The 27455-nt window shown below is 38.4% G+C and overlaps 1 protein-coding gene across 8 annotated transcripts in view; it reads left to right on the plus strand.

Annotated features, from left to right (window-relative positions):
- DNAI7 (dynein axonemal intermediate chain 7) overlaps positions 1–27455 on the plus strand; it is an 87865-nt gene that overhangs the window by 23863 nt on the left and 36547 nt on the right. For all 8 annotated transcript variants that reach the window (XM_070789943.1, XM_070789945.1, XM_070789949.1 and 5 more), the window contains 4 exons: positions 642–779; positions 10180–10326; positions 12940–13043; positions 15715–16021. In XM_070789943.1, coding sequence (XP_070646044.1) covers positions 642–779; positions 10180–10326; positions 12940–13043; positions 15715–16021 — 696 coding nt within the window. The remainder of the gene's footprint in view (positions 1–641; positions 780–10179; positions 10327–12939; positions 13044–15714; positions 16022–27455) is intronic.

The raw sequence follows: 27455 nt of genomic DNA on the forward strand, positions 1-27455 counted from the left end.
AATCTGCCTGCAATGTGGGAGACCCAGGTTCGATCCCTGGGTCAGAAAGATCCCTTGGAAAAGGAAATGGCAACCCACTCCAGTATTTTTGCCTGAAGAATTCCACAGACAGAGGAGCCTGGTGAGCTTCAGTCCATGGGGTCGCAAAGAGGTGTACACGACTGAACAAGTCACACACACACACGTGCACACACACACACACACACACACAATACGATTACAAATGTAGAGTTTGCATAGACTACACAATGAATGGAATGACATACGAAAATGACATGGCGATTAATAATTAGTAATAATTTGAGAAATATAAATTAACCCAAATGTTAAACTTGTGTAAAGACAGGAGCTATATGATTAGTGAGGAAAGCAAAACAAAATTATCTCATAAACACTGTTTTAAAAGTAAAATGTGACAATAGATAAAATTTCTATTTATTTGAATTATTGAAGCTTATAAGTTATATTGATGAAGAGATATTTGGGTGTTTTAGAGACATCTTCAATGAAATAAAATCATAATATGTTTTTCGCCTGAATTGGAAAACTAGGTTATAAGAGTTCATACCTTGAAAAAGAAGTGATTTAATCTTTGGTTGAGTTTTCATCAGTGAGAACTTGCAAGCATTTTTGTTCCACAGTGGAAACACTACATTGAATGTGATGGGAGTCCTGATCCTTCAATAGCCCAAGAAATTAATACTTTTATTACCTTGTGGAAAGAGGAAACCAATGAGACTTTAGAGGAAGTGATTGAGAAGAGTAAACTAGTGCTAAATGTAAGTATTTAAGCATTATTCTGTGATTTTAAATTATGTAAATTATAAATAGTCTGATATTGATTCCAAAAATAGAAATAAACTATTGTATTTGCCAGTTAGTAACACTACTTCTTTCTTGGTTAGGAAGAAAAATATTTGCTCATCTTTTTATTTTATTTTATATTTTTACCACTCCTAAAAACCTCTCACCACCTTAGGTAAGATCAGCCTAACAAATCTGAAACATTGACTGTGAAATGTGAAAGTGAAAGTGATGTCGCTCAGTTGTGTGTGACTCTTTGCGACCCCACGGACTATAGCCTACCATGCTCCTCCATCCATGGGATTTTCCAGGCAAGAGTATTGGAGTGGGTTGCCATTTCCTTCTCCAGGGGATCTTCCCGACCCAGGGATCGAACCCAGGTCACCTGCATTATAGGCAGATGCTTTACCATCTTGAGCTACCAGGGAAGTCCAAAACTGTAACATTAACTGTAAGTGCATCCAATTCCAGAAAAAAATCAAGTTGCATACATTTATGTAGATAACAAGTATAAAAGTGTATGATTTTATCTTCAGCCAGAATTATCCACTTTTCAGTGATTCATTACACATATTTTTTTAATGTTAACTATAAGCCAAGCACCTCTTTTAAGCACTATAAGTACAAAGATGAATAAGAATATCCTACTTTCTATTTCTACAAATAGGATGGATAGGTTAACCTGAGGCACTACCACTTACCATGCACTTAAAAATGCCAGGAAAAATGTTGTGACATTTAAATCCATTGCCTAGCTCAAAGGAAAGTAAAGGAAGAATCTTGGAGTCCATAAGACAATTCAGAAAAGTGGACAAGTGTCAAAGTCAGTGGCTTCCTAGAAAGTGTCTATTTGTTAATCTTTCGTGGCTTAATATTGGTTTAAAGAAGCATCAGGAGGCAAGCCTAAAGTACAACAAGGTAGCAAGTACTATCAGAGACCCTTTTATGGCTGGGAGCCTCAGAAAGGTAATGTGGATAATAGATGAAAACCTACACTGCAAAGAGTGATGATATGCACTTGATTGGCTCATATTTAGCTTGATGAAGGCAAAACAATAATGTGTCTACCAAGAATTCTTAATAATGAGTGAGTCAGTAGTTAGATTGGAAGAATTTATCAGAATACAGCACAGTGAAGAGATGAAAAATTATCAAAGAGTAGTTAACAGACATGTATGATTGAACAAAAAGGACTAAAAGTATATTGACAAGCAGTATCAGAAGGAGAAGTAGAATAAGGAAGAGACAATATTCATTAGGCTGACAATTTCCCAGAATCCTCAGAAACCCAACAGATCCCACATTAGGATAAACAGAAAGGAATCCACACTTAGATACACCAATGTAACAATGGAAACTTTGGCTACCTGATACGAAGAGCTGACTCATTGGAAAAGACCCCAATGCTAGGAAAGATTAAAGGCAAAAGGAGAAGAGGATGGCAGAGGATGAAATGGTTAGGTAGTTTCACTGACTCAATGGACATGCACTTGAGCAAACTCTGGGAGATAGTGAAGGACTGAGGAGCTTGGCATGCTGCAGTCCATGGAGTCGCAAAGAGTTGAACATGACTTAGCAACTGAACAGCAACAGAAAGAATTCACTCCTCTTGGTCCTTTTATTCTCTAATGCTTTTTGTTTCATTTCCTTACCATGTTACAGTTCTTGTCACTGTGGTTTACTTCTCCATGTGCCTATACAGTGGAATAACTCCAGACTGTTAAGGTCATAATATGTTTGCTTAATTTAATCCGGAAAACAAGCTTATGAGATTCATTTTACACATGAAGAAACAGATAGTGACTTGCTTATGGTCCCCTACGAGACCTTAGATGAACCTTACTCTGACTTTCCAAAGCTTCCAAAGGGCCTCCCATGAGGGGTTTGGCTGCTAATAGAGTCCTCACAGAGTGTTCTTTCATATCCTCTCTCCCAGTGAGGCTGCCATGACGTGATGCTGGTCCAGGAATCTGCTGCTCTTTAAATAGCAGAGGCAGCAGGAAGCAGTACTAGAGTTCACCAGTGATGAGCTGGATACATCTTCCTGTTTGAATGTGGGGTATAGAAGCAGAAATAATAAACAGTAGGGAAGATGAGAAAAGGATAAGTAAAACAAAACAGGAGACAGACAAGGAGAGTAATCAATAACAGCAGGAAACCAAAGCAAGAAGTCGTAAGATGAACAGAAAGAACTGGATAGCAGTAATCCCATGGTAGAGCTTCCCAAGTGGCTCAGTGGTAAAGAATCCACCTGCCAATGCAGGAGACTCAAGAGATGTGGGTTTGATCCCTGGATCAGGAAGATGCCCTGGAGTAGGAAATGGCAACCCACTCCAGTAGTCTTGCCTGGAGAATTCCATGGACAGGGGGCCCTGATGGGCTACAGTCCACGGGGTTGCAAAGAGTAGGATGCAGTTGAGCACTATCCCACAGTAAACATCAAGTTCCAAATTATCAAATTTATTTGCATGGCGAATTCTTATGTAACCCTTACTATGGCAGACATTCTCAGCCTGGTTTAGGTTACTCATGTTGCTGCTGTGAAGTAACTCCAATAACCCTGTGAGGTAGGCACCATCATCCCCATTTTTCAAATGAAGAAAGTGAGACTCAGATGTTAAATAACTCGTCCCAGATCATGCCACTGGTAAGAGGGTGAGGATGAAGCCCAGGTTTCTGGCTTGAGCCCACGCTACCCAGCACGACTATGCTCTCTCTCTTACTTTAGAAATTTTCTATATATTATCTATGTCAGTGTTCAAAATTAAATTCTACTGTTTTATTCTTTATGTGCTGTACTGCTTTTCAGCTGAGTTTACTGAGTCATTGCTTTCATGCTTCACAGCACTTTTGATGTCCTTTTGATGGTCATTCTGACCAGAGTAAAAAATCCTATTCCATTACACGTGATTATTTCCTAAAATAAAGTGGTCCTGTCTTCTGTAGGAAAAAAATTAAATTCTGCTACTTATTTGTTGTTCCTTGATCATACTGTGCCTTAATTTTTCCCATCACTGAATGTCTTTCCACTTGCTTGTATGATTTCTGAGAAGTTGGATATAACTCTTTGTTCTTCTAAAGGTAAGGTGTTTTTTCCCTTGGGCTGCTTTCAGGAATTTTTCTTAATTTTTGATTTTCCATCCTTTGAAAATGATATGCATAAATAGGTTTCTGGGGTATTTATCTTACTTGGTATTCTCTGAGATTCCTCAGTCTGTGGTTTGGTGTCTGACATTAGTTTGAGGGAAATTCTCAGCCATTTTTATTTCAAATATTTCTTCTGTTTCTTTCCTTCTTTTCCTCCTGGTATTTCCATTATGTGTGTGCCATATTTATTTTAAGTTGTTCCAAAGTCTTTGGTTATTCTGTTCTGGCTTTTTTCAGTCTTTGTTCTCTTTGCTTTTTGGTTTTCGAGGATTCTCTTGATAAATATTCTCAGAGATACCTTCCTCAGCTATGTCCAGTTGAGGAATAAGCCCATCAAAGGTATTCTTTGTTTCTGTTGAAATGACCTCTAGAATTTCTTTTTGGTTCTTTCTTGGGATTTCCATCTTTCAGTTTTACATCACCCATCTAATTCTTGCATGCTGTCTACTTTATCCATTAGAACCTATAACACATTAATCACAGGTGTTTTAAATTCCTGTTCTGATCATCATATCCTGCCATGTCTGTCTGGTTCTACCATGTATGGTTCTGATGCTTGCTTCTTCTTTTCAGTTTGTGTTTTTTGCCTTTTGGTATGCCTTGTAATTTTTTCTTGATAGCCAGATATGATGTACTGGGTAAAAAGAACTGTTGTAAATAAGCCGCAGCCATGAAATTAAAAGATGCTTACTCCTTGGAAGGAAAGTTATGACCAACCTGGATAGTATATTGAAAAGCAGAGACATTACTTTGCCAACAATGGTCCCTCTAGTCAAGGCTATGGTTTTTCCAGTGGTCATGTATGGATGTGAGAGTTGGACTGTGAAGAAAGCTGAGCGCCAAAGAATTGATGCTTTTGAACTGTGGTGTTGGAGGAGACTCTTGAGAGTCCCTTGGACTGCAAGGAGATCCAACCAGTCCATTCTGAAGGAGATCAGCCCTGGGATTTCTTTGGAAGGAATGATGCTAAAGCTGAAACTCCAGTACTTTGGCCACCTCATGCAAAGAGTTGACTAATTGGAAAAGACTTTGATGCTGGGAGGGATTGGGGGCAGGCGGAGAAGGGGACGATGGAGGATGAGATGGCTGGATGGCATCACTGACTGGATGGACGTGAGTCTGAGTGAACTCCGGGAGTTGATGATGGACAGGGAGGCCTGGCGTGCTGCGATTCATGGGGTCGTAAAGAGTTGGACACGACTGAGTAACTGAACTGAACTGAATGTGGTGGTGAGGTGGGAAGGAAGAGTTCTGTAGTCTTGTGATTAGGTCACAGTCTTTAAGTAATCCTATGTCTCTGGACAATGAATCTGCAAGTGTTTTTAACTTTTCCTGTTAAAAGTTGGGTGAGAGGGAATGACCAAAGCCAATTGGATTTGGATTTTTCCTTTCTCCTGGGTGAGGTAGGCTCTGAAAAATCAGAGCAGAAATAAAGAAAAAAAGGGAGAATAATCAAATCAATAAAATTAGAAATCAAAATGGAGAAATAACAACACAGAAATACAAAAGATCATAAGAGACTACTATGAACAATTATATGCCAATAAAATGGACAATTTGGAAGAAATGGACAAATTCTTAGAAAAGCATAACCTTCCAAAACTGAACAAGGAAGAAATAGAAAATCTTAACAGACCCATCACAAACAAGGAAATTGAAGCTATAATAAAAAATCTTCCAACAAACAAAAGCCCGGACCAGATGGCTTCACAGGTGAATTCTACCAAAAATTCAGAGAAGAGCTAACACCTATTCTACTCAAACTCTTCCAGAAAATTGCAGAGGAAGGCAAACTCCCAAACTCATTCTATGAGGCCACCATCACCCTAATACCAAAACCAGACAAAGATGCCACAAAAAAGGTAAACTACAGACCAATATCACTGATGAACACAGATGCAAAAATCCTCAACAAAATTCTAGGAAACAGAATCCAACAACATACTAAAAAGATTATACATCATGACCAAGTGGGCTTTATCCCAGTGATGCAAGGATTCTTCAATATTCACAAATCAATCAATGTGATACACCACATTAACAAATTGAAAGATTAAAAACCATATTATTATCTTTATGATCAAAACTCTCCAGAAAGCAGGCATGGAAGGAACATACCTCAACATGATAAAAGCCATGTACAACAAACCCACAACAAACATTATCCTCAATGGCAAAAAATTGAAAGCATTTCCTCTAAAATCAGGAACAAGACAAGGGTGCCCACTCTCATCACTAGTATTCAACATAGTTTTGGAAGTCCTAGCCACAGCCATCAGAGAAGAAAAAGAAATAAAAGGAATCCAGATTGGAAAGGAAGAAGTAAAACTCTGTTTGCAAATGACATAATCCTCTATATAAAAAACTGTAAAGATACCACCAGAAAATTACTGAAGCTAGTCAATGACTATAGTAAAGTTGCAGGATATGAAATTAATACACAGAAATCCCTTGCAGTCCTATACACTAATAATGAGAAAACAGAAATTAAGGAAACAATCCCATTCACCATTGCAACAAAAAAGAATAAAATACTTAGAAATAAATTTACCTAAAGAAACAAAAGACCTATATATAGAAAGCTATAAAACACAGATGAAAGAAATCAAGGATGACACAAATACATGCAGAAATGTACCATGTTTATGGATTGGAAGAATCAATATAGTGAAAATGAGTGTACTATCCAAAGCAATCTATAGATTCAGCGCAATCCCTATCAAACTACCAATGGTATTTTTCACAGAACCAAAACAAGTAGTTTCAAAATTCATATGGAAACACAAAAAACCTCGAACAACCAAAGCTATCTTGAGAAAGAAGAATGAAACTGGAGGAATCAACCTGCCTGACTTCAGACTATACTACAAAGCTACAGTCATCAAGACAGTATGATACTGGCACAAAGACAGAAATATAGATCGGTGGGACAAAATAGAAAGCCCAGAGATAAATCCATGCCCCTTTGGACACCTTATCTTTGACAAAGGGGGCAAAAATATACAATGGAGAAAAGACAATTTCAAATAACAAGTGGTGCTGGGAAAACTGGTCAACCACCTGTAAAAGAATGAAACTAGAACACTTTCTAACACCCTACACAAAAGTAAACTGGATTAAAGGTCTAAATGTAAGACCAGAAACCATAAAACTCTTAGAGGAAAACATAGGCAGAACACTCTTTGACATAAATCACAGCAAGATCCTCTATGATCTACCTCCCAGAGGAATGGAAATAAAAACAAAAATAAACAAATGAAACCTAATTAAATCTAAAAGCTTTTGCGCAACAAAGGAAACCATAAGCAAGGTGAAAAGGCAGCCTTCAGAATGAGAGAAAATAATAGCAAATGAAGCAACTGACAAAGAATGAATCTCCAAAATATATAAGCAACTCATGCAGCTCAATACCAGAAAAATAAATGACCCAATCAAAAAATGCACCAAAGAACAAAACAAGCATTTCTCCAAAGAAGACATACAGATGTCTAACAAACACTTGAAAAGATGCTCAACATCACTCATTATCAGAGAAATGAAAATCAAAACCACAATGAGGTACCATCTCACGGTGGTCAGAATGGCTGCCATCAAAAAGTCTACAAACGATAAATGCTGGAGAGGGTGTGGAGAAAAGGGAACCCTCTTACATTGTTGGTGGAAATGCAAACTAGTACAGCCACTATGGAGAACAGTGTGGAGATTCCTTAAAAAACTGGAAATAGAACTGCCATATGACCCAGCAATCCCACTGCTGGCATATACACCAAGGAAGCCAGAATTGAAAGAGAGACATGTACCCCAGTTTTATTGCAGCACTGTTTACAATAGCTAGGACATGGAAGCAACCTAGATATCCATTAGCAGATGAGTGGATAAGGAAGTTGTGGTACATATACACAATGGAATATTACTCAGCTATAAAAAAGAACGCATTTGAGTCAGTTCTAATGAGGTGGATGAAACTGGAGCCTATTATACAGAGTGAAGTAAGCCAGAAAGAGAAACACCAATACAGTATATTAATGCATATATGTGGAATTTAGAAAGATTAACAATGACCCTATATGGAGGATAGCAAAAGAGATATGGAAGTAAAGAACAGACTCTTGAACTCGTGGGAGAAGGCAAGAGTGGGACAATATGAGAGAATAGCATTGAAACATGTATATTACCATATATAAAATAGATGACCAGTGTAAATTCAATGCATGAAGCAGGGCACCCAAAGCTGGTGTTCTGGGACAACCCAGAGGGATGGGTTGGGGAGGGAGGTGAGAGGGGGTTTCAGGATGGTGGGACACATGTACACCCATGGCTGACTCATGTCAATATATGACAAAAACCACCATAATATTGTAAAGTAATTAGCCTCCAATTAAATTAAATTAATAGAAAAAAAATTCCAGCAAGTCAAGCTTGCTCTTAATTTTCCCTGAGATCAAGCTTTGTTAAGAAGAACAAAGTGCTCTTGTGTATTTCAAAATGCTTCCTTTCTCCCTCCTCCTGCTTTCTGATCCATAAAGAATTTGTTGGTTTTTTAGTCTGTTCAGCCTTTCATTTGATAGGATGGAGTGGCGTCTTCTAAGCTCCTCTGGTGGAACTAGATTGCTTCAGTTTCCTCATCTACAAAATAGGCACAATAAACAGTATCTACGGAAAAAGCAAGAGAGTTCCAGAAAAACATCTATTTCTGCTTTATTGACTATGCCAAAGCCTTTGACTGTGTGGATCACAATAAACTGTGGAAAATTCTAAAAGAGATGGGAATACCAGACCACCTGACCTGCCTCTTGAGAAATGTGTATGCAGGTCAGGAAGCAACAGTTAGAACTGGACATGGAACAACAGACTGGTTCCAAATAGGAAAAGGAGTATGTCAAGGCTGTATATTGTCACCCTGCTTATTTAACTTCTATGCAGAGTACATCATGAGAAACGCTGGACTGGAAGAAGCACAAGCTGGAATCAAGATTGCCGGGAGAAATATCAATAACCTCAGATATGCAGATGACACCACCCTTATGGCAGAAAGTGAAGAGGAACTCAAAAGCCTCTTGATGAAAGTGAAAGTGGAGAGTGAAAAAGTTGGCTTAAAGCTCAACATTCAGAAAACGAAGATCATGGCATCCAGTCCCATCAGTTCATGGGAAATAGATGGGGAAACAGTGGAAACAGTGTCAGACTTTATTTTTCTGGGCTCCAAAATCACTGCAGATGGTGACTACAGCCATGAAATTAAAAGACGCTTACTCCTTGGAAGGAAAGTTATGACCAACCTAGATAGCATATTGAAAAGCAGAGACATTACTTTGCCAACAAAGGTCTGTCTAGTCAAGGCTATGGTTTTTCCAGTGGTCATGTATGGATGTGAGAGTTGGACTGTGAAGAAGGCTGAGCGCCGAAGAATTGATGCTTTTGAAGTGTGGTGTTTGAGAAGACTCTTGAGAGTCCCTTGGACTGCAAGGAGATCCAACCAATCCATTCTGAAGGAGATCAGCCCTGGGATTTATTTGGAAGGAATGATGCTAAAGCTGAAACTCCAGAACTTTGGCCACCTCATGTGAAGAGTTGACTCATTGGAAAAGACTCTGATGCTGGGAGGGATTGGGGGCAGGAGGAAAAGGGAACGACAGAGGATGAGATGGCTGGATGGCATCACTGACTCGATGGACGTGAGTCTAGGTGAACTCCGGGAGTTGGTGATGACAGGAAGGCCTGGCGTGCTGCGATTCATGGGGTCGCAAAGAGTCGGACACGACTGAGTGACTGAACTGAACTAACTGACACATAGACTTATGATAAGAGTTAAATGGATTAAAACATATAAAGCATTTGGAACACAGGTCTTGGAACATAGTAAGTATTCAGTAGATATTAGTGATTCTCCTCTTCCATTTCTGCTCACTCTTCTCATTGTTACCATATTGTTATTGTTTCTATTGTTCTACAATCTTAGGTAATAAGCCTCCTCTATCAGCTTGCTGAGGACAGCTCGTTATACATAGTTGAAGATTTTTATAGTGGAGTTTTGGGAGGAAATATTTTATTTTCCCATGACCTTTTCTAACAGAATAAATTCAGGAAACTATTTTTATATGTTTTACTGGTGATATGTTCCTCAATTCAAAAATGGTAAAACATCCCATATTTCACTTTTTCCTTTGTTTATCAGAAGATTACTTTTATGGTAAATTTTTGCTTTGTATTTTTACTTTCACTTTATAGTTAATTGAGAAATTGAAGTTAATTTTATTGGAAACTCCACCATATGATTTGCAAGGGAAAAATATAATCCAGTACCAAGAATCAGTTCTAGAACTGCAGGAGCTCCTTCATCTTAAGTTTAACAGAGCCACAGAAATACTTCTCAGAGTAAGTGTGATGTTTTGCTTTATATGTTATTAATACCTTTTGTAAGTGTTAAGATTTTATATTATATAATTTTTAAGATCCAGTATCATTTTTTTGAAGATTTAAAAGGTTAAGGAAAAGTCAGAATAATTTAAGGCACAATGTGAATATTTATTTTTAATAATAATAAATATCAACTGTGAATATTTATTTTTAAAGAAATAAAACATTATCAATATAGCTAAATTCTAGATATTTTCTCTTATACTTGCTAAAGTTTACTAGGACCATTATGAAAATGAATTCACAAAACCTTGTATGTTAGATATTCACTCTAGAATGAATCAGTTTACAGAAGATTACAATTATTGGTAGTCACTCTATTTTTCCCAAATATCTTAGCACTAATGGTAATGTTCAACTAATTATAGAGCCATTATTATTATATCTATGAAAGTTAATAATAATTCCATAATATTTGTTTGGCTTTGTTTTTTTAAATCAGAAAACAGTATAAGATCATACCTTGCTTTTGGCTATTTTGTGTCTTGGTTTCTTTTTTCTTCTGGTCTAGAACACAGTAACGTTTATAGACGTGGTAGAATGTGTTCTAATTACAAAAAGAACTGCAAAGAAGGCTTATTATTGTTAAGTTATTCTTAGCAGTAATATTCATATTAAAATTTTGCAACTATCTTATTTATATTGTAAGAAAAAGCCAGTAAGGAAATGTGTTATAATTATTACTGATCAAGATTTTTATTTTAAGAGAAAAAAAGATATGTTATATAGAACAGAAGATTAGAAAAAACACTGTAATGTTAAATTTGTAATGGAAATATCAGTATGAACCAGATTTCTAAGTTCTAATTGGGGTAAATAGCTGATTCAAGCTTGGGGCAGGGAATTTGAAAGATGAGATTGTTATTGCAAGATGAAATTTTGCATTATCTTGTGCTAGAAAGCAAGTAAATGCTCAAACACTAATAGAGTCATAGGTAAAGGGACAAGACTAGCTTAAAAAAGCTCCCAGTGGTCAAGTTGGAGATAATTTGAATATCAGAAAGAACAATGACTATAATTTATTAAAACACACTGATTAAAATAAAAATTCATGAGTCTACAGTGATACCCCAGAAAGGTAGAGGGAAAGTGAGGTGGGGGTAGAGAGAACAATTCTTTATAGAATACCATCTGATGAAGGTGGAAGGAATGGTCAGTAAGATAATCACCACTTTTCAGTCTCCAGTGTAATAACTGATAAAGATAATTAACCACTACCTCAGTAATTAGGTGAAAAGTTTAAGAGCATGTCATTCTCATAATGCCAAAGTATTTGACCACAGATTACTTACTGACTAGGATAAAGGTACTTTGCAATGGGAAGATATGGGTAGTCACCACCTGAACTCAGTGATCAAGTCCACATTGTTAACGGTGGGACATCATATGCCTCCTGATAGGATGCAGTGTAAAGAACACAACTTCCCATAAGGTGCCTTCTTGCAGAAAATCATTCATCTAATGTGATTAAACCTGCTGCTGCTGCTGCTGCTAAGTCACTTTAGTCGTGTCCAACTCTGTGCGACCCCGTAGATGGCAGCCCACCAGGCTCCGCCATCCTTGGGATTCTCCAGGCAAGAACACTGGAGTGGGCCACCACTTAAACCTACCTTGACCTAACTTCCAGTGTACAAAAAATAAAGGAGATAGAGTAAGTTAAACTGTGAAGGAACAGCTGGATAAATTCACACAATGTGAAACAGTTTTACAACAGTTCTGTTATTTGTGCCACACTGAATGACTTGTGGGATCTTAGTTCTCCCACCAGGGATTGAATCTGTGCCCCTCTTCAGTGAAGTCCTAACCACTGCCAGGGAACTCACAGAACAATTACTTTGAAAACAAATAGCAATAAATTCAATTCCCAGTACTTTTAAGTTTTTACATTATAGGAGCTGAATACATATTGACTTATTTAAGTCCTTTTAAAGAACTAATGTCTTAAGCAAGAGGCATGAATCTATTTTAGTGTTTATTAAAGAATTCTAAAGAATATCCTTAAATGGTATGTTGATTATCAGGTATTAGACTAGTAAAACACAGAACTCACAGGTATATTTTGTAAACTTGGTGTGTTTGGGAATAGGCTAACTTTTGCAGTAGCATAAGGTAAGGATAAAGTTAAGATTAGGATATATAGTTAAAATGAGAAGTCATGATAATGTTAAAATTGAAAAGGGTAATCTAAAAGCAATCTGCAAGAGCTATCTGGGAATATAGGAGCACTCCGGGAGTTGGTGATGGACAGGGAAGCCTGGCGTGCTGCAATTCATGGAGTCGCAGAGTCGGACACGACTGAGCGACTGAACTGAACTGAACTGAACCATCCTTAGACACCTTAAGAGAAACTGAGTAGAAAAGGGGGAACACATTTAACTGAGTAAATACATTTGTATCATTTAGAGAATTATTTAAAACAATTCTTTGTTATTTTTATTGAACCTTATTTTTACCCAAATTACTTTTTTAAGTATTGAAGGGAATCCAACACCTAACTGATGAAATAACTTACCTAAATTGTATAATTTGTGAGGCCTCTAATCTTAATAATGTTTTCTTTTTTTCTTACAGCAAGCTAGCACTTTAGCAGATCTGGACAGTGGAAATATGGAAAAAGTCATTCAAGATGAAAATGTTACTCTCTATATATGGGCAAACCTCAAGAAGAATCCAAGGTATTGCCATGGGTGATGCTATAGGTCTGAAGACATTAGAGTCACATGACCAAGCAGATGCCTGTTGCATTACAGCATGGCGTACTTATAAAAACCCATCTTAGAAAAAAAAAAAACAAAACCCATCTTAGGAGCTCAGCCAGTTAGGGTTTAATTCTGAGACCTGTTGTTTATCTTAGGCAAGTTACTTAGCCTTGTAAGGTCTCAGTATATCAACAGTGAAATTATTTTTATCATTTAATAGGATTGGGCTGAAGATTAAATGTTAATACATGTAAAGGTCATCCATAACAGGATGTCTAGTATAAATACACACTGACTAGATATCGGGGTCTTCCTCTTTTTTTCACTCACTCAGCCTCCCTCCCCACCAAAAAGTAGAAGTGATAGGTACTTTCTACGGGACAGTCTGAAGCTTTTAAAAAATTTATTTTGTGTGAACTGTGAAAGTAGCATCAACATATATACACTATCAGGTGTAAGATGGGTAGCTGGTGAGAAGTTCCTGTGTAGCAACAGGGAGCCCAGTCTGGTGCTCTATGATGACCTAGAGGGATGGGATGGGGGAAGGGGAGAGAGGCTAGGGAGGGAGAGTGAAAGTGAAAGTCGCTCAGTTGTGTCTGACTCTTTGTAACACCATGGAGTATACAGTGCATGGAATTCTCCAGGCCAGAATACTGGAGTGGGTAGCCTTTCCCTTCTCCAGGGGAATCTTCTTTACCCAGGGATCAAACCCAGGCCTCCTGCATTGCAGGCAGATTTTTTACCAGCTGAGCCACAAGGGAAGCGGGTATGTATGCATAATTATGGCTGATTTGTGTTGTTAGATGGCAGAAGCCAACACAACATTGTAAAAAATTTAAAATATGTATTTAAATTTAAAAACTAATACTTTCAAAAATAATTTCATATTTATTACTTTTTAGATATTTAAATGATGTTTTCAACAAAGTAATATCATTCTGAGGAATAATAGAGATAATGACAAATTCATAATCACTTGGCTGCTGCTTTACTCGAATGTTTCAAAATAATTGAGTTAATATGGCACAGTGAGTTTTAGAGAAAAATTATCAGAATAAAAGTTAGGAGGTCTGGGTTTCTAGTCCCAGCTCTAAAAAGACTAGTCATAACAACAATGGGAAAAATTGGACTTTGTTTTTGATATTTAGTAAAAGGAAGGAACAAAATATTTTCCAAGTTCTATTTGCTACAAAATACTCTGTGGTTTAAATTTTAATTAAATTTTTTATTCATTTATTTTTGGTCACACTGTGCAGCTTGCAGAATCTTATTTCCCCAACCAGGAACTGAACCCACACCCATGTCAGTGAAAACGTGGCATCCTAACCAGTGGACCGCCCTCTGGCGGAAAATAATCTGTATAATTTTAAAAGAATAAAAGTAAAACGAACAGCTCTGTATTAACTACCCAGGTTTAAAAAGAGAATTAGATGGTATTCTTTTACTAAGATAAGGAACAGTGGTGGCAGAACAACTTTTGTTTTACTTTGATGGTGATGAAGAGGGGCAGAGGTTGGGATGGTGAGTTCAGTGTGGGACTTGTTGAATTTGAAGTTACCTATGAGACTATGAGACATCAAAGTGTAACTATCTGAAGGCATTGAGAGAAATGTGAGTTGGAAACATATTTGGAGGCATTATTAGCATTGTTGTTGTCGTTTAGTCGCTAAGTTGTATCCAACTCTTTGTGACCCCGTGGACTGTAGCCTGCCAGGCTCCCCTGTCCATGGGATTTCCCAGGTAAGATTACTGGGACGAGTTTCCATTTCCTTCTCCAGGGGATCTTCCTGACTCAGGGATCAAACCTGCATGTCCTGTGCTGGCAGACAGATTCTTTACCACTGAGACACCAGGGAAGCCCAAGTTTTGGAGACATGTTTGGGGAAGTCATTAGCATACAGATCAGTAGTTCTTAACTTTTTAGAAATCAACTCTTATGAATTTTATTACATATGCACACATATATGTAAAGGAGTTTTTTTAACCTTTTATAGTTCATTCAGGGATACTTCTTCCCCTAGGAAACATAGAGCTCATTGAAGTCATAGAAATTATAATATCCAGGGAGAATATGTAGAAGGAGATGAAAGGAGGACTCAGGATGGAGAGCTGAGTGACATCAGCCTGGGCTTCCCTGGTGGCGCAGAGGTTAAAGTGTCTGCCTGCAATGTGGGAGACCTGAGTTCGATCCCTGGGTTGGGAATATCCCCTGGAGCAGGAAATGGCATCCCACTCCAGTATTCTTGCCTGGAGAATCCCATGGACAGAGGAGCTTGGTGGGCTACAGTCCACGGGTCGCAAAGAGTCGGACACGACTGAGCGACTTCACTTTCACTTTCCCTTTAGGAAGTTCAACTCAGGTCAGTTCAATCGCTCAGTCATGGTTAGGAAGGAGGCTGTACAAAGGAACCAGAGAAGGAATTCCCAGAGATGGAAGAGAAGAGTATGGAGCCATGGATCCCAAGAGATAGTTTTGAGACAGTAACATCAGAAACCTGGTCTAAATGCTTGCAAAGAAAGCAAGTTAAGTGTATCCACACTGCTCAAAACTCTGGTGAAATTAAAGAGGAAATAATGCTTAGGTATAAATTCACAGCAGACGTAGAACTTCCTAGAGGCTCATCTTTTTTGTTAAATTAATTAACAGGCACAGAAGTATCAGATTCTCTGAGACACAAACTGGATTTGAAATCCCAAGGATATTAGCAACATCGGACATTGCTCTACGCCTCCTGCACACTCACTACGATCACGTCACACCCCTGAGCCCTGTTCTAACACCATCACAAGAACACATTTCTACAGTAACTGACTTTGTCAAAGAAGAAGTTAAGAGTGTGCAAACAGCAGTCAGCAAAGATCTCCAAGAAGAGAATAAACAAGAAAATGAGTCTAACTCAGTTCATGAGGAAGAAACAAAAGCTGAGGGACAAGGTGATGTCGAAGAACAAATGGTAGGACACTTTAAATGTACATTTTTTTCTTCATGAAATGGGTGTTATTAGATTCTCTTGATGCATTCTCAAGATTGTTTTCTAAACAGCTAGAAACCGAAAGCCATTTTCTAACCAATGGCTCCGTTTTGAATGTGTTTTTTTCCCTTGCCTTCTATATTCATAGTCACTATTTATAGTTGAGATTGTTGCTTCCACATCCCAAAGTTGAGCACAGAAATTGCTCATTTTTATTTTAGGTTCAGTCCCCAAAAGCTTTGAAGCAATTTTGTTTGTGGGTATTAATTATATTTCAAATTCACTTAAGGGAGCTTGTGATAAATACTTTCACAAACTGAAGGATTAGTTACTTCTTCAGGTTTCGGTTTTGTAAGAAAGAATTTAATGAAGTAAAAACTAATTTTTTAAAACCGTTGTACTTCTCTTTTAAAAATTGACATCTTTAGATATAATAATATGTTAGGTGCTATGCTCTCAGTCACTCATTCATGTCTGACTCTTTGTGGCCCCATGGACTGTAGCTGGCCAATCTTCTCTGCCATGGATTTCCCAGGCAAGAATACTGGAGTGGGTAGCCATTTCCTAACCAGAGGAACTTCCTGACCCACAGATAGAACCCGAGTCTCCTCTGTCTCCTGCATTGGCTGGTGGATTCTTTACCACTAGTGCCACCTGGAAAGCCCAATTAAATGTTATAATAATCATATTTTGGTAATTGGTTTCTGCTCTCTTCATTCTGTTTCCAGGATTTTCAAGCCACTTACCTATTATGGTAAAATAAACTGTCTCTTTAGCATTTAATAGAACTTTCTCAGCACTGAGCAGCTTTTTGTTTGGCCATGGACACTTTTATTTTAGGGAGGACCAGGTTTTCCTGTAAGTGCTTAAAATATTGTATTGGTTTATTGGTTTGTTTTCTTTAAACACAGGTAGGGTTAAGTATTAAGTTGAATACAAATTAGAAATTAGAATAAGTATTATTAGGTATTCTAAGAACACGTTTAATTGAAAAATGCCATTTGGTTACACCAGAATCAAAAATTGTAATGATTCTACAGCAATGTAAAAGATGGATATAAGACACAATGGTCAGTACAAAGAATAGTATTCAGAATGTGACTACAATTATGAAAAAATCAAAAAGGCATAAAAGGAGGAGAATCCAGAAACCTATATATAACTGATACTTCAGAGAGGTTGGAAATAAGTGATTTGTTCTTCTTTAAAAGTTGTCACTCTTAAGTGTTTTTTGAGCAATCTGGTAGCTTTTAAAATTAAAGAAAAAAATCATTTTTCCTCTCAGATAGCATGGTAGCTTTACTAGGGTTCAACAATATTTCCAGTTTTCTTCCCTTTCCTGGACATGTAGGAAGCTTATACTCCTTTCCCCCTTAAAATTAGGGGTGACCATGACCATGTGACTTGCTTTAGTTAAGAAGACATGAATGGATGTAATACACTGATTTCTAAGGGGGAATAAATAAAGAATGAGTAAATGGGCCCTGGATGTCACATTATTTAAGTATGCAGTAAGAAACAAAATGGAGACCTGTACACTTAAAATAAGATTTTGCAAGATTTGTGATTGAACATTCATGAAAACAACAAATAAAAAGGTAAGAAAATTGTTTATATAAAACAGGACTGCCTAGGGTGGAGTGGTAGGGACACTTCTGCTAGTAGTCAGGACCAGCTTCTTAGAAGCAGAGACATTTGAGCTGACTTGTAGGAGCTAATCTTGAGAAGGTCCTGGAGAAGGGTGTTCTAGGCAGAGAGAAGGGAAGAGTCGAAAAAAGAAAGAAAAGATGTTATCTAAAAATGTTTGGTCTTGATCTGATAAAAATATTGAATAACTTCTGCTCCTCAAATTCCTTGATCATATTTTATAAAAAAACTCATCAACAGTTTACCCCAAAATTTCGTATTATTAAAGTTGTGAGATAATTTAGAAAAGATATAATTTGAAATATTACTTGAATTTAGATGGCTTTAGCAGTTCTTCCTATACATGTATGTCTCAGTTGAAGCACCTCATATAAGTGAGAACTTATTATAGTTCTATGTCTAAAACTACTTAAAATAGTTTCACATTAAAGATATCAGCACATGAATTCACTGTAATACCAAATAGTGCAGTTTTCTATTTTTCTCAAAATCTGTCATCTATTAGAGCTCCAAGTTACCAAACTAAGTTTTCCTCCATTAACAGGCCCTTTCCAATGTGTTTAACTACATCTGTTTTTTTTCTGTTATTCTTTAATGTTTTATTGAAACTCTTCATGGCAAATAGACGGGGAAACAATGGAAACAGTGGCTAACTTTATTTTTCTGGGCTCCAAAATCACTGCAGATGGTGCTTGCAGCCATGAAATTAAAAGATGCTTACTCCTTGGAAGGAAAGTTATGACCAACCTAGACAGCATATTAAAAAGCAGAGACATTACTTTGTCAACAAAGGTCCATCTAGTTGAGGCTGTGGTTTTTCCTGTAGTCATGTATGGATGTGAGAGTTGGACTATAAAGAAAGCTGAGTGCTGAAGAATTGATGCTTTTGAAGTGTGGTGTTGGAGAAGACTCTTGAGAGTCCCTTGGACTGTAAGGAGATCCAACCAGTCCATCCTAAAGGAGATCAGTCCTGGGTGTTCATTGGAAGGACTGATGTTGAAGCTGAAACTCCAATATTTTGGCTGCCTGATGCGAAGAGCTGACTCATTTGAAAAGACCCTGATGCTGGGAAAGATTGAGGGCAGGGGGAGAAGGGGACAATAGAAGATAAGATGGTTGGATGGCATCACCGACTCAATGGACATGAGTTTGGGTAAACTCCGGGAGTTGGTGATGGACAGGGAGGCCTGGCATGCTGCGGTTCATGGGGTTGCAAAGAGTCAGATATGACTGAGTGACTGAACTGAACATCTTCAATCTGTAATGAGACTAAAGGTGTAAAAATGACTAAAGGTATACCAATGCTGTGCTGTGCTGTGCTTAGTCACTCAATAATGTCCAGTTCTTTGCGACCCCATGAGAGTGGCCTGCCAGGCTCCTCCTTGCCTGGCCATGGGGATTCTCCAGGCAAGAATACTGGAGTGGGTTGCCATGACCTCCTCCAGGGGATGTACCAATGCTACTGTTGATAATACCACAGAAGTACATTAAGGAAAAGCATTCTACTCGATGGTAATGCATATTTTAAAGCATAGTGAATGAAGTTCTTCTCAAATAATTCGTCTAGGGAACCAAGAGTAATGATCAGACAATTAGTTTTACCTTATGAAACTTCACCATAGTTTGGAAGCAGGACCGAAAATTGTGTGAGTGGTTGGTGAAGAACCTGGCTGGCAGAACTTTGTGATCAGGCAGTTGAAAAAAGAGAAGATTGCCTAGAAGATGACACTAAGATTACTTTAGTGAGCACCCCTGTTCTGGGGAACCAATCCTCTCATCACTCCACACAGGCGTGTGTGTAGATAATGCTTATGTCCATGTGCTCTATCATTCTTCCAAATGCCCCACAGCATTCTGAAAAGTTAATATGGACAATGCTGAAGTGTGTGTGATTTCCACAGAAGCAGGAAAATGCTACAGTCATGCTTAAGTGTACCAAGGCAGGGGGAAAGCCGTCTTCTGTGCTGAAGGAAGATTTTGGAGGGGAGTTAAGAGGGGCAGCAGTAATCTGCATAAAGTGAAAAATCCCCCAGGTCAGAGCCATTTTCCCTGCTCAGCTGGCTAGGGAAGGAAAGAGAGCAGGTGGAAACAATCATCAGCTGAGCCTCCTGCTGCTGCTGCTGCTAAGTTACTTCAGTCGTGTCCGACTCTGTGCGACCCCATAGACGGCAGCCCACCAGGCTCCCCCATCCCTGGGATTCTCCAGGCAAGAACACTGGAGTGGGTTGCCATTTCCTTCTCCAATGCATGAAAGTGAAAGTGAAGTCGCTCAGTCATGTCTGACTCTTCGCGACCCCACGGACTGCAGCCTACCAGGCTCCTCCATCCATGGGATTTTCTAGGCAAAAGTACTGGAGTGGGGTGCCATTGCCTTCTCCAGCTGGGCCTCCACTTGCCACTAATTCTGAATAGAACACATTTGTTGAGCACTTTTTGTAAGTGTGAGTCACCTGCAAGGGGCAAAAATCACTGGATTTATAAAGAAAATCAGCAGCTCAAAAGAAGGGGATAAAGATAATTTGATGGAATTTATGGGAGTGAGTAAAATAAATGGTGGAAAGAAGTAGGAGATCCAATATCTATGTAAAATAATGTATAGAACTTGAGAAGGGAACAGTTGAGTTTAATAGTGGTCTCAGAGACAGCTAGCTAAGATATGAAATAAAATATATTTCCAATCATACTTCCCTCTACAGACTAAAAAAAAGTTAACAGATCCTAGGTTTAAATATAAAAACAAACTAATCAAAACTCATAATAAAAAGTACTTGAAGAGAATGTAGGGAAGTTATTTTATCATATTTACTAAAAAGAACTGTGGTGTTGGAGAAGACTCTTGAGAGTCCCTTGGACTGCAAGGTGATCAAATCAATCAATCCTAAAGGAAATCAGTACTTAATATTCATTGGAAAGACTGATACTGAAGATGAAGGTCTGATACTTTGCTCACCTGATGTGAAGAGCTGACTCATTTGAAAAGACCCTGATGCTGGGAAAGATTGAAGGCAGGAAGGAAAGGGGATGACAGAGGATGAGATGGTTGGATGGCATCATCGACTAAATGGACATGAGTTTGAGCAAGCTCCAGGAGATAGTGAAGGACAGGGAAGCCTGGCATGCTGTAGTCCATGGGGTCTCAAAGAGTTGGACATGACAGAGCAACTGAACAAAAACAAAAAAGATTTAAAAAAAAATTTGTCATTATTTTTTTTTGGTTGCGCTGGGTCTTCGTTGCTATGCATAGGATTTCTCTACTTGCAGTGAACGGGAGCTATTCTTCATTGTGGTGGGTGGCTTCTCACTGCAGTGGCTTCTCTAGTTGTGGGACATGGGCTCTAGGCCGTGCTCAATAGTTGTGGCTAATTTCGGCTACACGTGAAATCTTCCCGGACCAGAAATCGAACCAGTGTCCTCTGCATTGGTAGATGATTTTTCACCACTGGACCGCCATGCAAGTCCTAAGATCTTTCTTCCTTATTAGTGCATCAAAACCAAAACCTTGCAAGAAAAGGAGATTATGGGTTCGAACATTTGTGTCAAATAAACCTCACTATAAACAATGCTGAAAGACAATGGACTGGGAAAAATATTTAAACATATCAAACAAATGGTTATTATCCTAATATAAAGAACTTGTACAAATTGGTAAGACAAGTTCCTAATATAAATTAGGCAAAAGACTTGAGCAGATCAACAAGAGAAATGCAACTGTCAATAAAGATATGAAAAGATAACCAAATGAGTAAACAAATTAGAACTGACGTTATAGCACTTCATATCAAACTGAGTGTGAGAGGTTGCAGCCATTTTCACGTTCTGTTATTAAAAGTGAAAGTTTGTACAATCTTCCGGGAAATTTGGTACTATGTAAATGTACCTTTTAGTGATTTTTCATTTTAGTGATTTATTATTATGAAATCCTAAGACAACTAAATAAAAATGTTACAATGTTCACTGGCTTTTTTATATTAGAAATTACAGTCCACAGATTAATTATAAAATATTCAGTCAAGTAGAAGCCATTCAAAATGATACAGATTTTATATACTTTAATTTTAAAAGCTCTTGAGATGTACTTGACATATGGCATTATATTGGTTTCAGGTATACAACACAAAGATTTGATATTTCTAAGTACTGTGAAATAATCTCCATAAGTCTAGTTAGCATTCACCCCCATACATAGCTACAATTCTTTCCTTGTGCTGAGAACTTTTAAGATCTCTCTTACAAACTTTCAAATATACAATACAGTATAATTAAGTGTAGTCACCATGTTGTATATTTCAAGTCAAGAATTTATTTCTCTGTAACTGGAGGTTCATACCTTTGGCCACCTTCACCCATTTGTCTACCTCAACCCCGAACCTCTGGCAACCACCAATCTGTTCTCTATTTAAATTCTTTCTTTCTTTATATTCCACAAAAAAAGTGAGATCCTATGGTATTTGTCTTTCTCTGTCTGACTTATTTCATTTAACATAAGGCCCTCGAGGTCCCCCTTGTTGTCTCCAGTGGCAAGGTTTCCCCATTTTTTATGGCTGAATATTATTCCATTGTCACTATGTATCACGTTTTCTTTATCCATTCATCCACGGATGAACTGTTACATTGCTTCTGTGTCTTGGCTGTTGTGAATAGTGCTTCGATGTACATAGAGGTGCATACCTCTTTTTGAGTTAGTACTTTTGTTTTCTTCAGATAAATGCCCTGAAATAGAATTGCTGGATCTTAATGATAGTTACTTGCTACCATATGATTCAGCAGAAACTATTAAATAATATAATTGGAGGGGCAACCCTGGCCCTAATAAGTATTATTCCTAACACAGCCTTCATTGCATTTGTTATTCTCTTTCTACTCTCTATCCTTGAATTTGCAGTAGCTGTTTTGGCTTCCCCGATGGCTCAGCAGGTAAAGAATCCACCTGCAATGCAGGAGACACAGGTGACGAGGGTTCGATCCCTGGGTCGAGAAGATCCCCCGGAAGGGGAAAAAGGAGCTCACTCTGGTATTCTTGCTCAAAAAACCCCATGGACAGAAGATCCTGGTGGGCCACATTCCGGAAGGTCACAAAGAGTCGAACGTGACTAAGCACACACAGCACAGCACAATTATTCAAGCTTACGTCAGCCCCTGCTTATAAGCCTCTGCTTACACAATGACGTAACCCATCGGACCTATGTATTCCAAGTGATAAACCCCAACTCCCAGCCTTTTACAAAAGCTCTCTTAGCCCCTCTTGAACTATCTGGTCTAGTCATACGCTTCTGTTTAGACTCAACATTCTTTTTATACTTGGACTTATTAACCAACATTTTAGCAATGTATTAGTGACAAAGAGACATCATCCAGAAAAGCTTTCTTGTATTTATCACTTTCTAACTTCCCCAACTAAACACATGGAAAAATCAAGTCCTTACAAATGCAGATATGACATTATAGGATCAGCATGCCTACAGTTTTCCCTTAAAATTTTTCATATTGACCATTATGTTTCTTCTCTGTATGACCTAAAAATTCTGCCCCTACCCTGAGCATCCCAAACAAATAATCTAATAGCAATACTCATAGGGCTAATCCTAATTTCACCACTAGCAGTAAATTTAGCCTACAGGTGGACTCAAAAGGGGTTAGAGTGGACCAAATATGGTAATTAGTTTAAATTAAAGCAAGTTTTTATTTTTTCACTCATTAAATTATGATTAAATTCATAATTATCAAGTTCCTGTAGTCTACATAAATATTACTCTAGTATTTACAATTTCTCCTGGGGGCTTCCTCGATGGCTCAGATGGTAAAAAATCTGCCTGCCAAGCAGAAGACATGGATTTGATCCCTGGGTCAGGAAGATACCCCAGAGAAGGGAATGGCAACCCATTCCAGTATTCTTGCGTGGGAAATCCTATGGACAGAGGAGCCTGGTGGGCTACAGGTGGGTCACAAAGAGTAGGACACGACTGAAGCAACTAACATTGGGGGGTCTTAATATACCAATCCTGTGTAATATCCTCCCTACTATTTCTGAAGGGAATAATGTCATTATTTATTATGGCAACCCTAATAATTCTGAACACCCATTTAACTCTAGCTAGCATAATACCCATTATCTTACCAGTTTTTACAGCCTGCGAAGCTGCATTAGGATTATCCCTGCTAATAATGGTATCAAACACCTATTACATTGGTTACATACAAAATCTCAAGCTACAATTTTAAAATTCATGATTACACCTATTAATACCACTAATATGAAAAAATAATACCATTTGAATTAATACTACCACTTTCAGTTTACTAGTTTTATTAGCTTAGTCCTTCTTAACCAATTTAATGACAACAGCCTTAAGTTTTCATTAATCTTCTCTGACTCTCTAGCAGTACCTTTACTAATTCTAACAACATAACTCTTACCACTCATACCCATGGCCAGGCAATTCCACCTATCCAAAGAATCACTAGCTCAAAGCACTACCCCTACATATCACTACATTATTTATGTTACAGATATTTCTAATGATCACTTTCACTGGTATGGAGTTGATTCTTTTCTATTCTGTTTTATTTTCTATTTTCTATTGGTTCTATTCTATTCTTATTCAAAACAACACTAGTTCCAACAGTAATTACTGTTTCTATCCTGGTGGTTCAGATGGCAAAGAAACCTCCTGCAGTGCAGAGATCTGGGTTCAATCCCTGGGTTGGGAAGATCCCCTAAAGGAGGGCATGACAACCCACTCCAGTATTCTTGTCTGGAGAATCCCCGTGAACAGAGGAGCCTGGTGGGCTATAGTCCGTGGGGTTACAAAGTGTTGGACACGACTGAATGACTAAGCACAGCACAGGACATTGCAAATATAGTTTCATTCTTTAAAAAAAATCTTAACAAAGCATCTTAGGTATTTTTCCATATAAAAGTTATAGGTTCTAGTCCAAGGTGGCGACGTAGGAATCAGATATGACTAAGCTACTAAGCACGCTGAGGAAACTAAATAAAACAACATAATGCAAGAATTTACTTTTTTTAAACACCTTAGTAGGATCTCTTCCACTTCTAGTGTATATCCAAAATATTATAGGTTCACTAAACTTTTTAATATAAGTTAAATAAGCAGGGTGACAATATACAGCCTTGATGTACTCCTTTTCCTATTTGGAACCAGTCTGTTGTTCCATGTGCAGTTCTAACTGTTGCTTCCTGACCTGCATACACATTTCTCAAGAGGCAGATCAGGTGGTCTGGTATTCCCATCTCTTTCAGAATTTTCCACAGTTTATTGTGATCCACACAGTCAAAGGCTTTGGCATAGTCAATAAAGCAGAAATAGATGTTTTTCTGGAACTCTCTTGCTTTTTCCATGATCCAGCGGATGTTGGCAATTTGATCTCTGGTTCCCCTGCCTTTTCTAAAACCAGCTTGAACATCTGGAAGTTCATAGTTCACATATTGCTGAAGCCTGGCTTGGAGAATTTTGAGCATTACTTTACTAGCGTGTGAGATGAGTGCAATTGTGTGGTAGTTTGAGCATTCTTTGGCATTGCCTTTCTTTGGGATTGGAATGAAAACGGACCTTTTCCAGTCCTGTGGCCACTGCTGAGTTTTCCAAATTTGCTGGCATATTGAGTGCAGCACTTTCACAGCATCATCTTTCAGGATTTGGAATAGCTCAACCGGAATTCCATCACCTCCACTAGCTTTGTTCATAGTGATGCTTTCTAAGGCCCACTTGACTTCACATTCCAGGATGTCTGGCTCTAGGTGAGTGATCACACCATCATGATTATCTGGGTCGTGAAGATCTTTTTTGTACAGTTCTTCTGTGTATTCTTGCCATCTCTTCTTAATATCTTCTGCTTCTGTTAGGTCCATACCATTTCTGTCCTTTATCAAGCCCGTCTTTGCGTGAAATGTTCCCTTGGTATCTCTAATTTTCTTGAAGAGATCTCTAGTTTTTCCCATTCTGTTCTTTTCCTCTATCTCTTTGCATTGATTCCTGAAGAAGGCTTTCTTATCTCTTCTTGCTATTCTTTGGAACTCTGCATTCAGATGTTTATATCTTTCCTTCTCTCCTTTGCTTTTTGCTTCTCTTCTTTTCACAGCTATTTGTAAGGCCTCCCCAGACAGCCATTTTGCTTTTTTGCATTTCTTTTCCATGGGGATGGTCTTGATCCCTGTCTCCTGTACAATATCACGAACCTCCGTCCATAGTTCATCAGGCACTCTATCTATCAGATCTAGGCCCTTAAATCTATTTCTCACTTCCACTGTATAATTATAAGGGATTTGATTTAGGTCATACCTGAATGGTCTAGTGGTTTTCCCTACACTGGAAGAAACACAAGCTGGAATCAAGATTGCTGGGAGAAATATCAATAATCTCAGATATGCAGATGACACCACCCTTATGGCAGAAAGTGAAGAGGAACTAAGAAGGCTCTTGATGAAGGTGAAAGTGGAGAGTGAAAAAGTTGGCTTAAAGCTCAACATTCAGAAAACTAAGATCATGGCATCTGGTCCCATCACTTCATGTGAAATAGATGGGGAAACAGTGGAAACAGTGTCAGACTTTATTTTTTGGGGCTCCAAAATCACTGCAGATGGTGACTCCAGCCATGAAATAAAAGACGCTTACTCCTTGGAAGTAAAGTTATGACCAACCTAGATAGCGTGTTGAAAAGCAGAGACATTACTTTGCCAACAAAGGTCTGTCTAGTCAAGGCTATGGTTTTTCCTGTGGTCATGTATGGATGTGAGAGTTGGACTGTGAAGAAGGCTGAGCGCCGAAGAATTGATGCTTTTGAAGTGTGGTGTTTGAGAAGACTCTTGAGAGTCCCTTGGACTGCAAGGAGATCCAACCAGTCCATTCTGAAGGAGGCCAGCCCTGGGATTTCTTTGGAAGGAATGATGCTAAAGCTGAAACCCCAGAACTTTGGCCACCTCATGCGAAGAGTTGACTCATTGGAAAAGACTCCAATGCTGGGAGGGATTGGGGACAGGAGGAGAAGGGAAAGACAGAGGATGAGATGGCTGGATGGCATCACTGACTCGATGGATGTGAGTCTGAGTGAACTCTGGGAGTTGGTGATGGACAGGGAGGCCTGGCGTGCTGCGATTCATGGGGTCGCAAAGAGTCGGACACGACTGAGCGACTGAACTGAACTGAACCGAAACTTTTTAATAATGCAATATTGAGCCCAAACAATATCTAACTCTTGATCCAATGTTTTCATCTGATCAGCATGCATAATAGGTTTTACAGTAAAAATGCCCCTCTACAGGTTACACCTTGTGACTGCCAAAGGGGCTTGTAGAATTCTCATTGATGGATTTGTAGTTCTTATAGCTGTACTGCTCAAACTGGCTGGCTAGGGTATACTACGAAGCACAACAATCCTAAACACATTAAACTATATCCAGTGGGTCCATTCCTTATATTATCCTTATGAGGAATAAATATAACCAGCTCAGTCTGTTTGCACCAAACAGACTTAAAATATCACTCATCAGATACTCCTCCATTAGCTATATGGTGCTTGTCATTGTAGCTCTCCTCTTTCAAACACCTTAACGTTTTGTAGGGGCTTCCCTGATGGCTCAGATGGTGAAGAATCTTGCAGTGCAGGAGACCTGGGTTTGATTGCTGGGTTGGAAAGATTCCCTGGAGAAGGAAATGGCAACCCACTCCAGTATTCTTGCCTGGGAAATCCCATGGACAGAGGAGCCTGGCAGGTTATAGTCTGTATGATTCTAAGAGTCAAATGCAAGTTA

The sequence above is a fragment of the Bos indicus genome, chromosome 5, assembly GCF_029378745.1.
Source record: "Bos indicus isolate NIAB-ARS_2022 breed Sahiwal x Tharparkar chromosome 5, NIAB-ARS_B.indTharparkar_mat_pri_1.0, whole genome shotgun sequence".
NCBI classification, from domain to species: Eukaryota; Metazoa; Chordata; class Mammalia; order Artiodactyla; family Bovidae; genus Bos; species Bos indicus.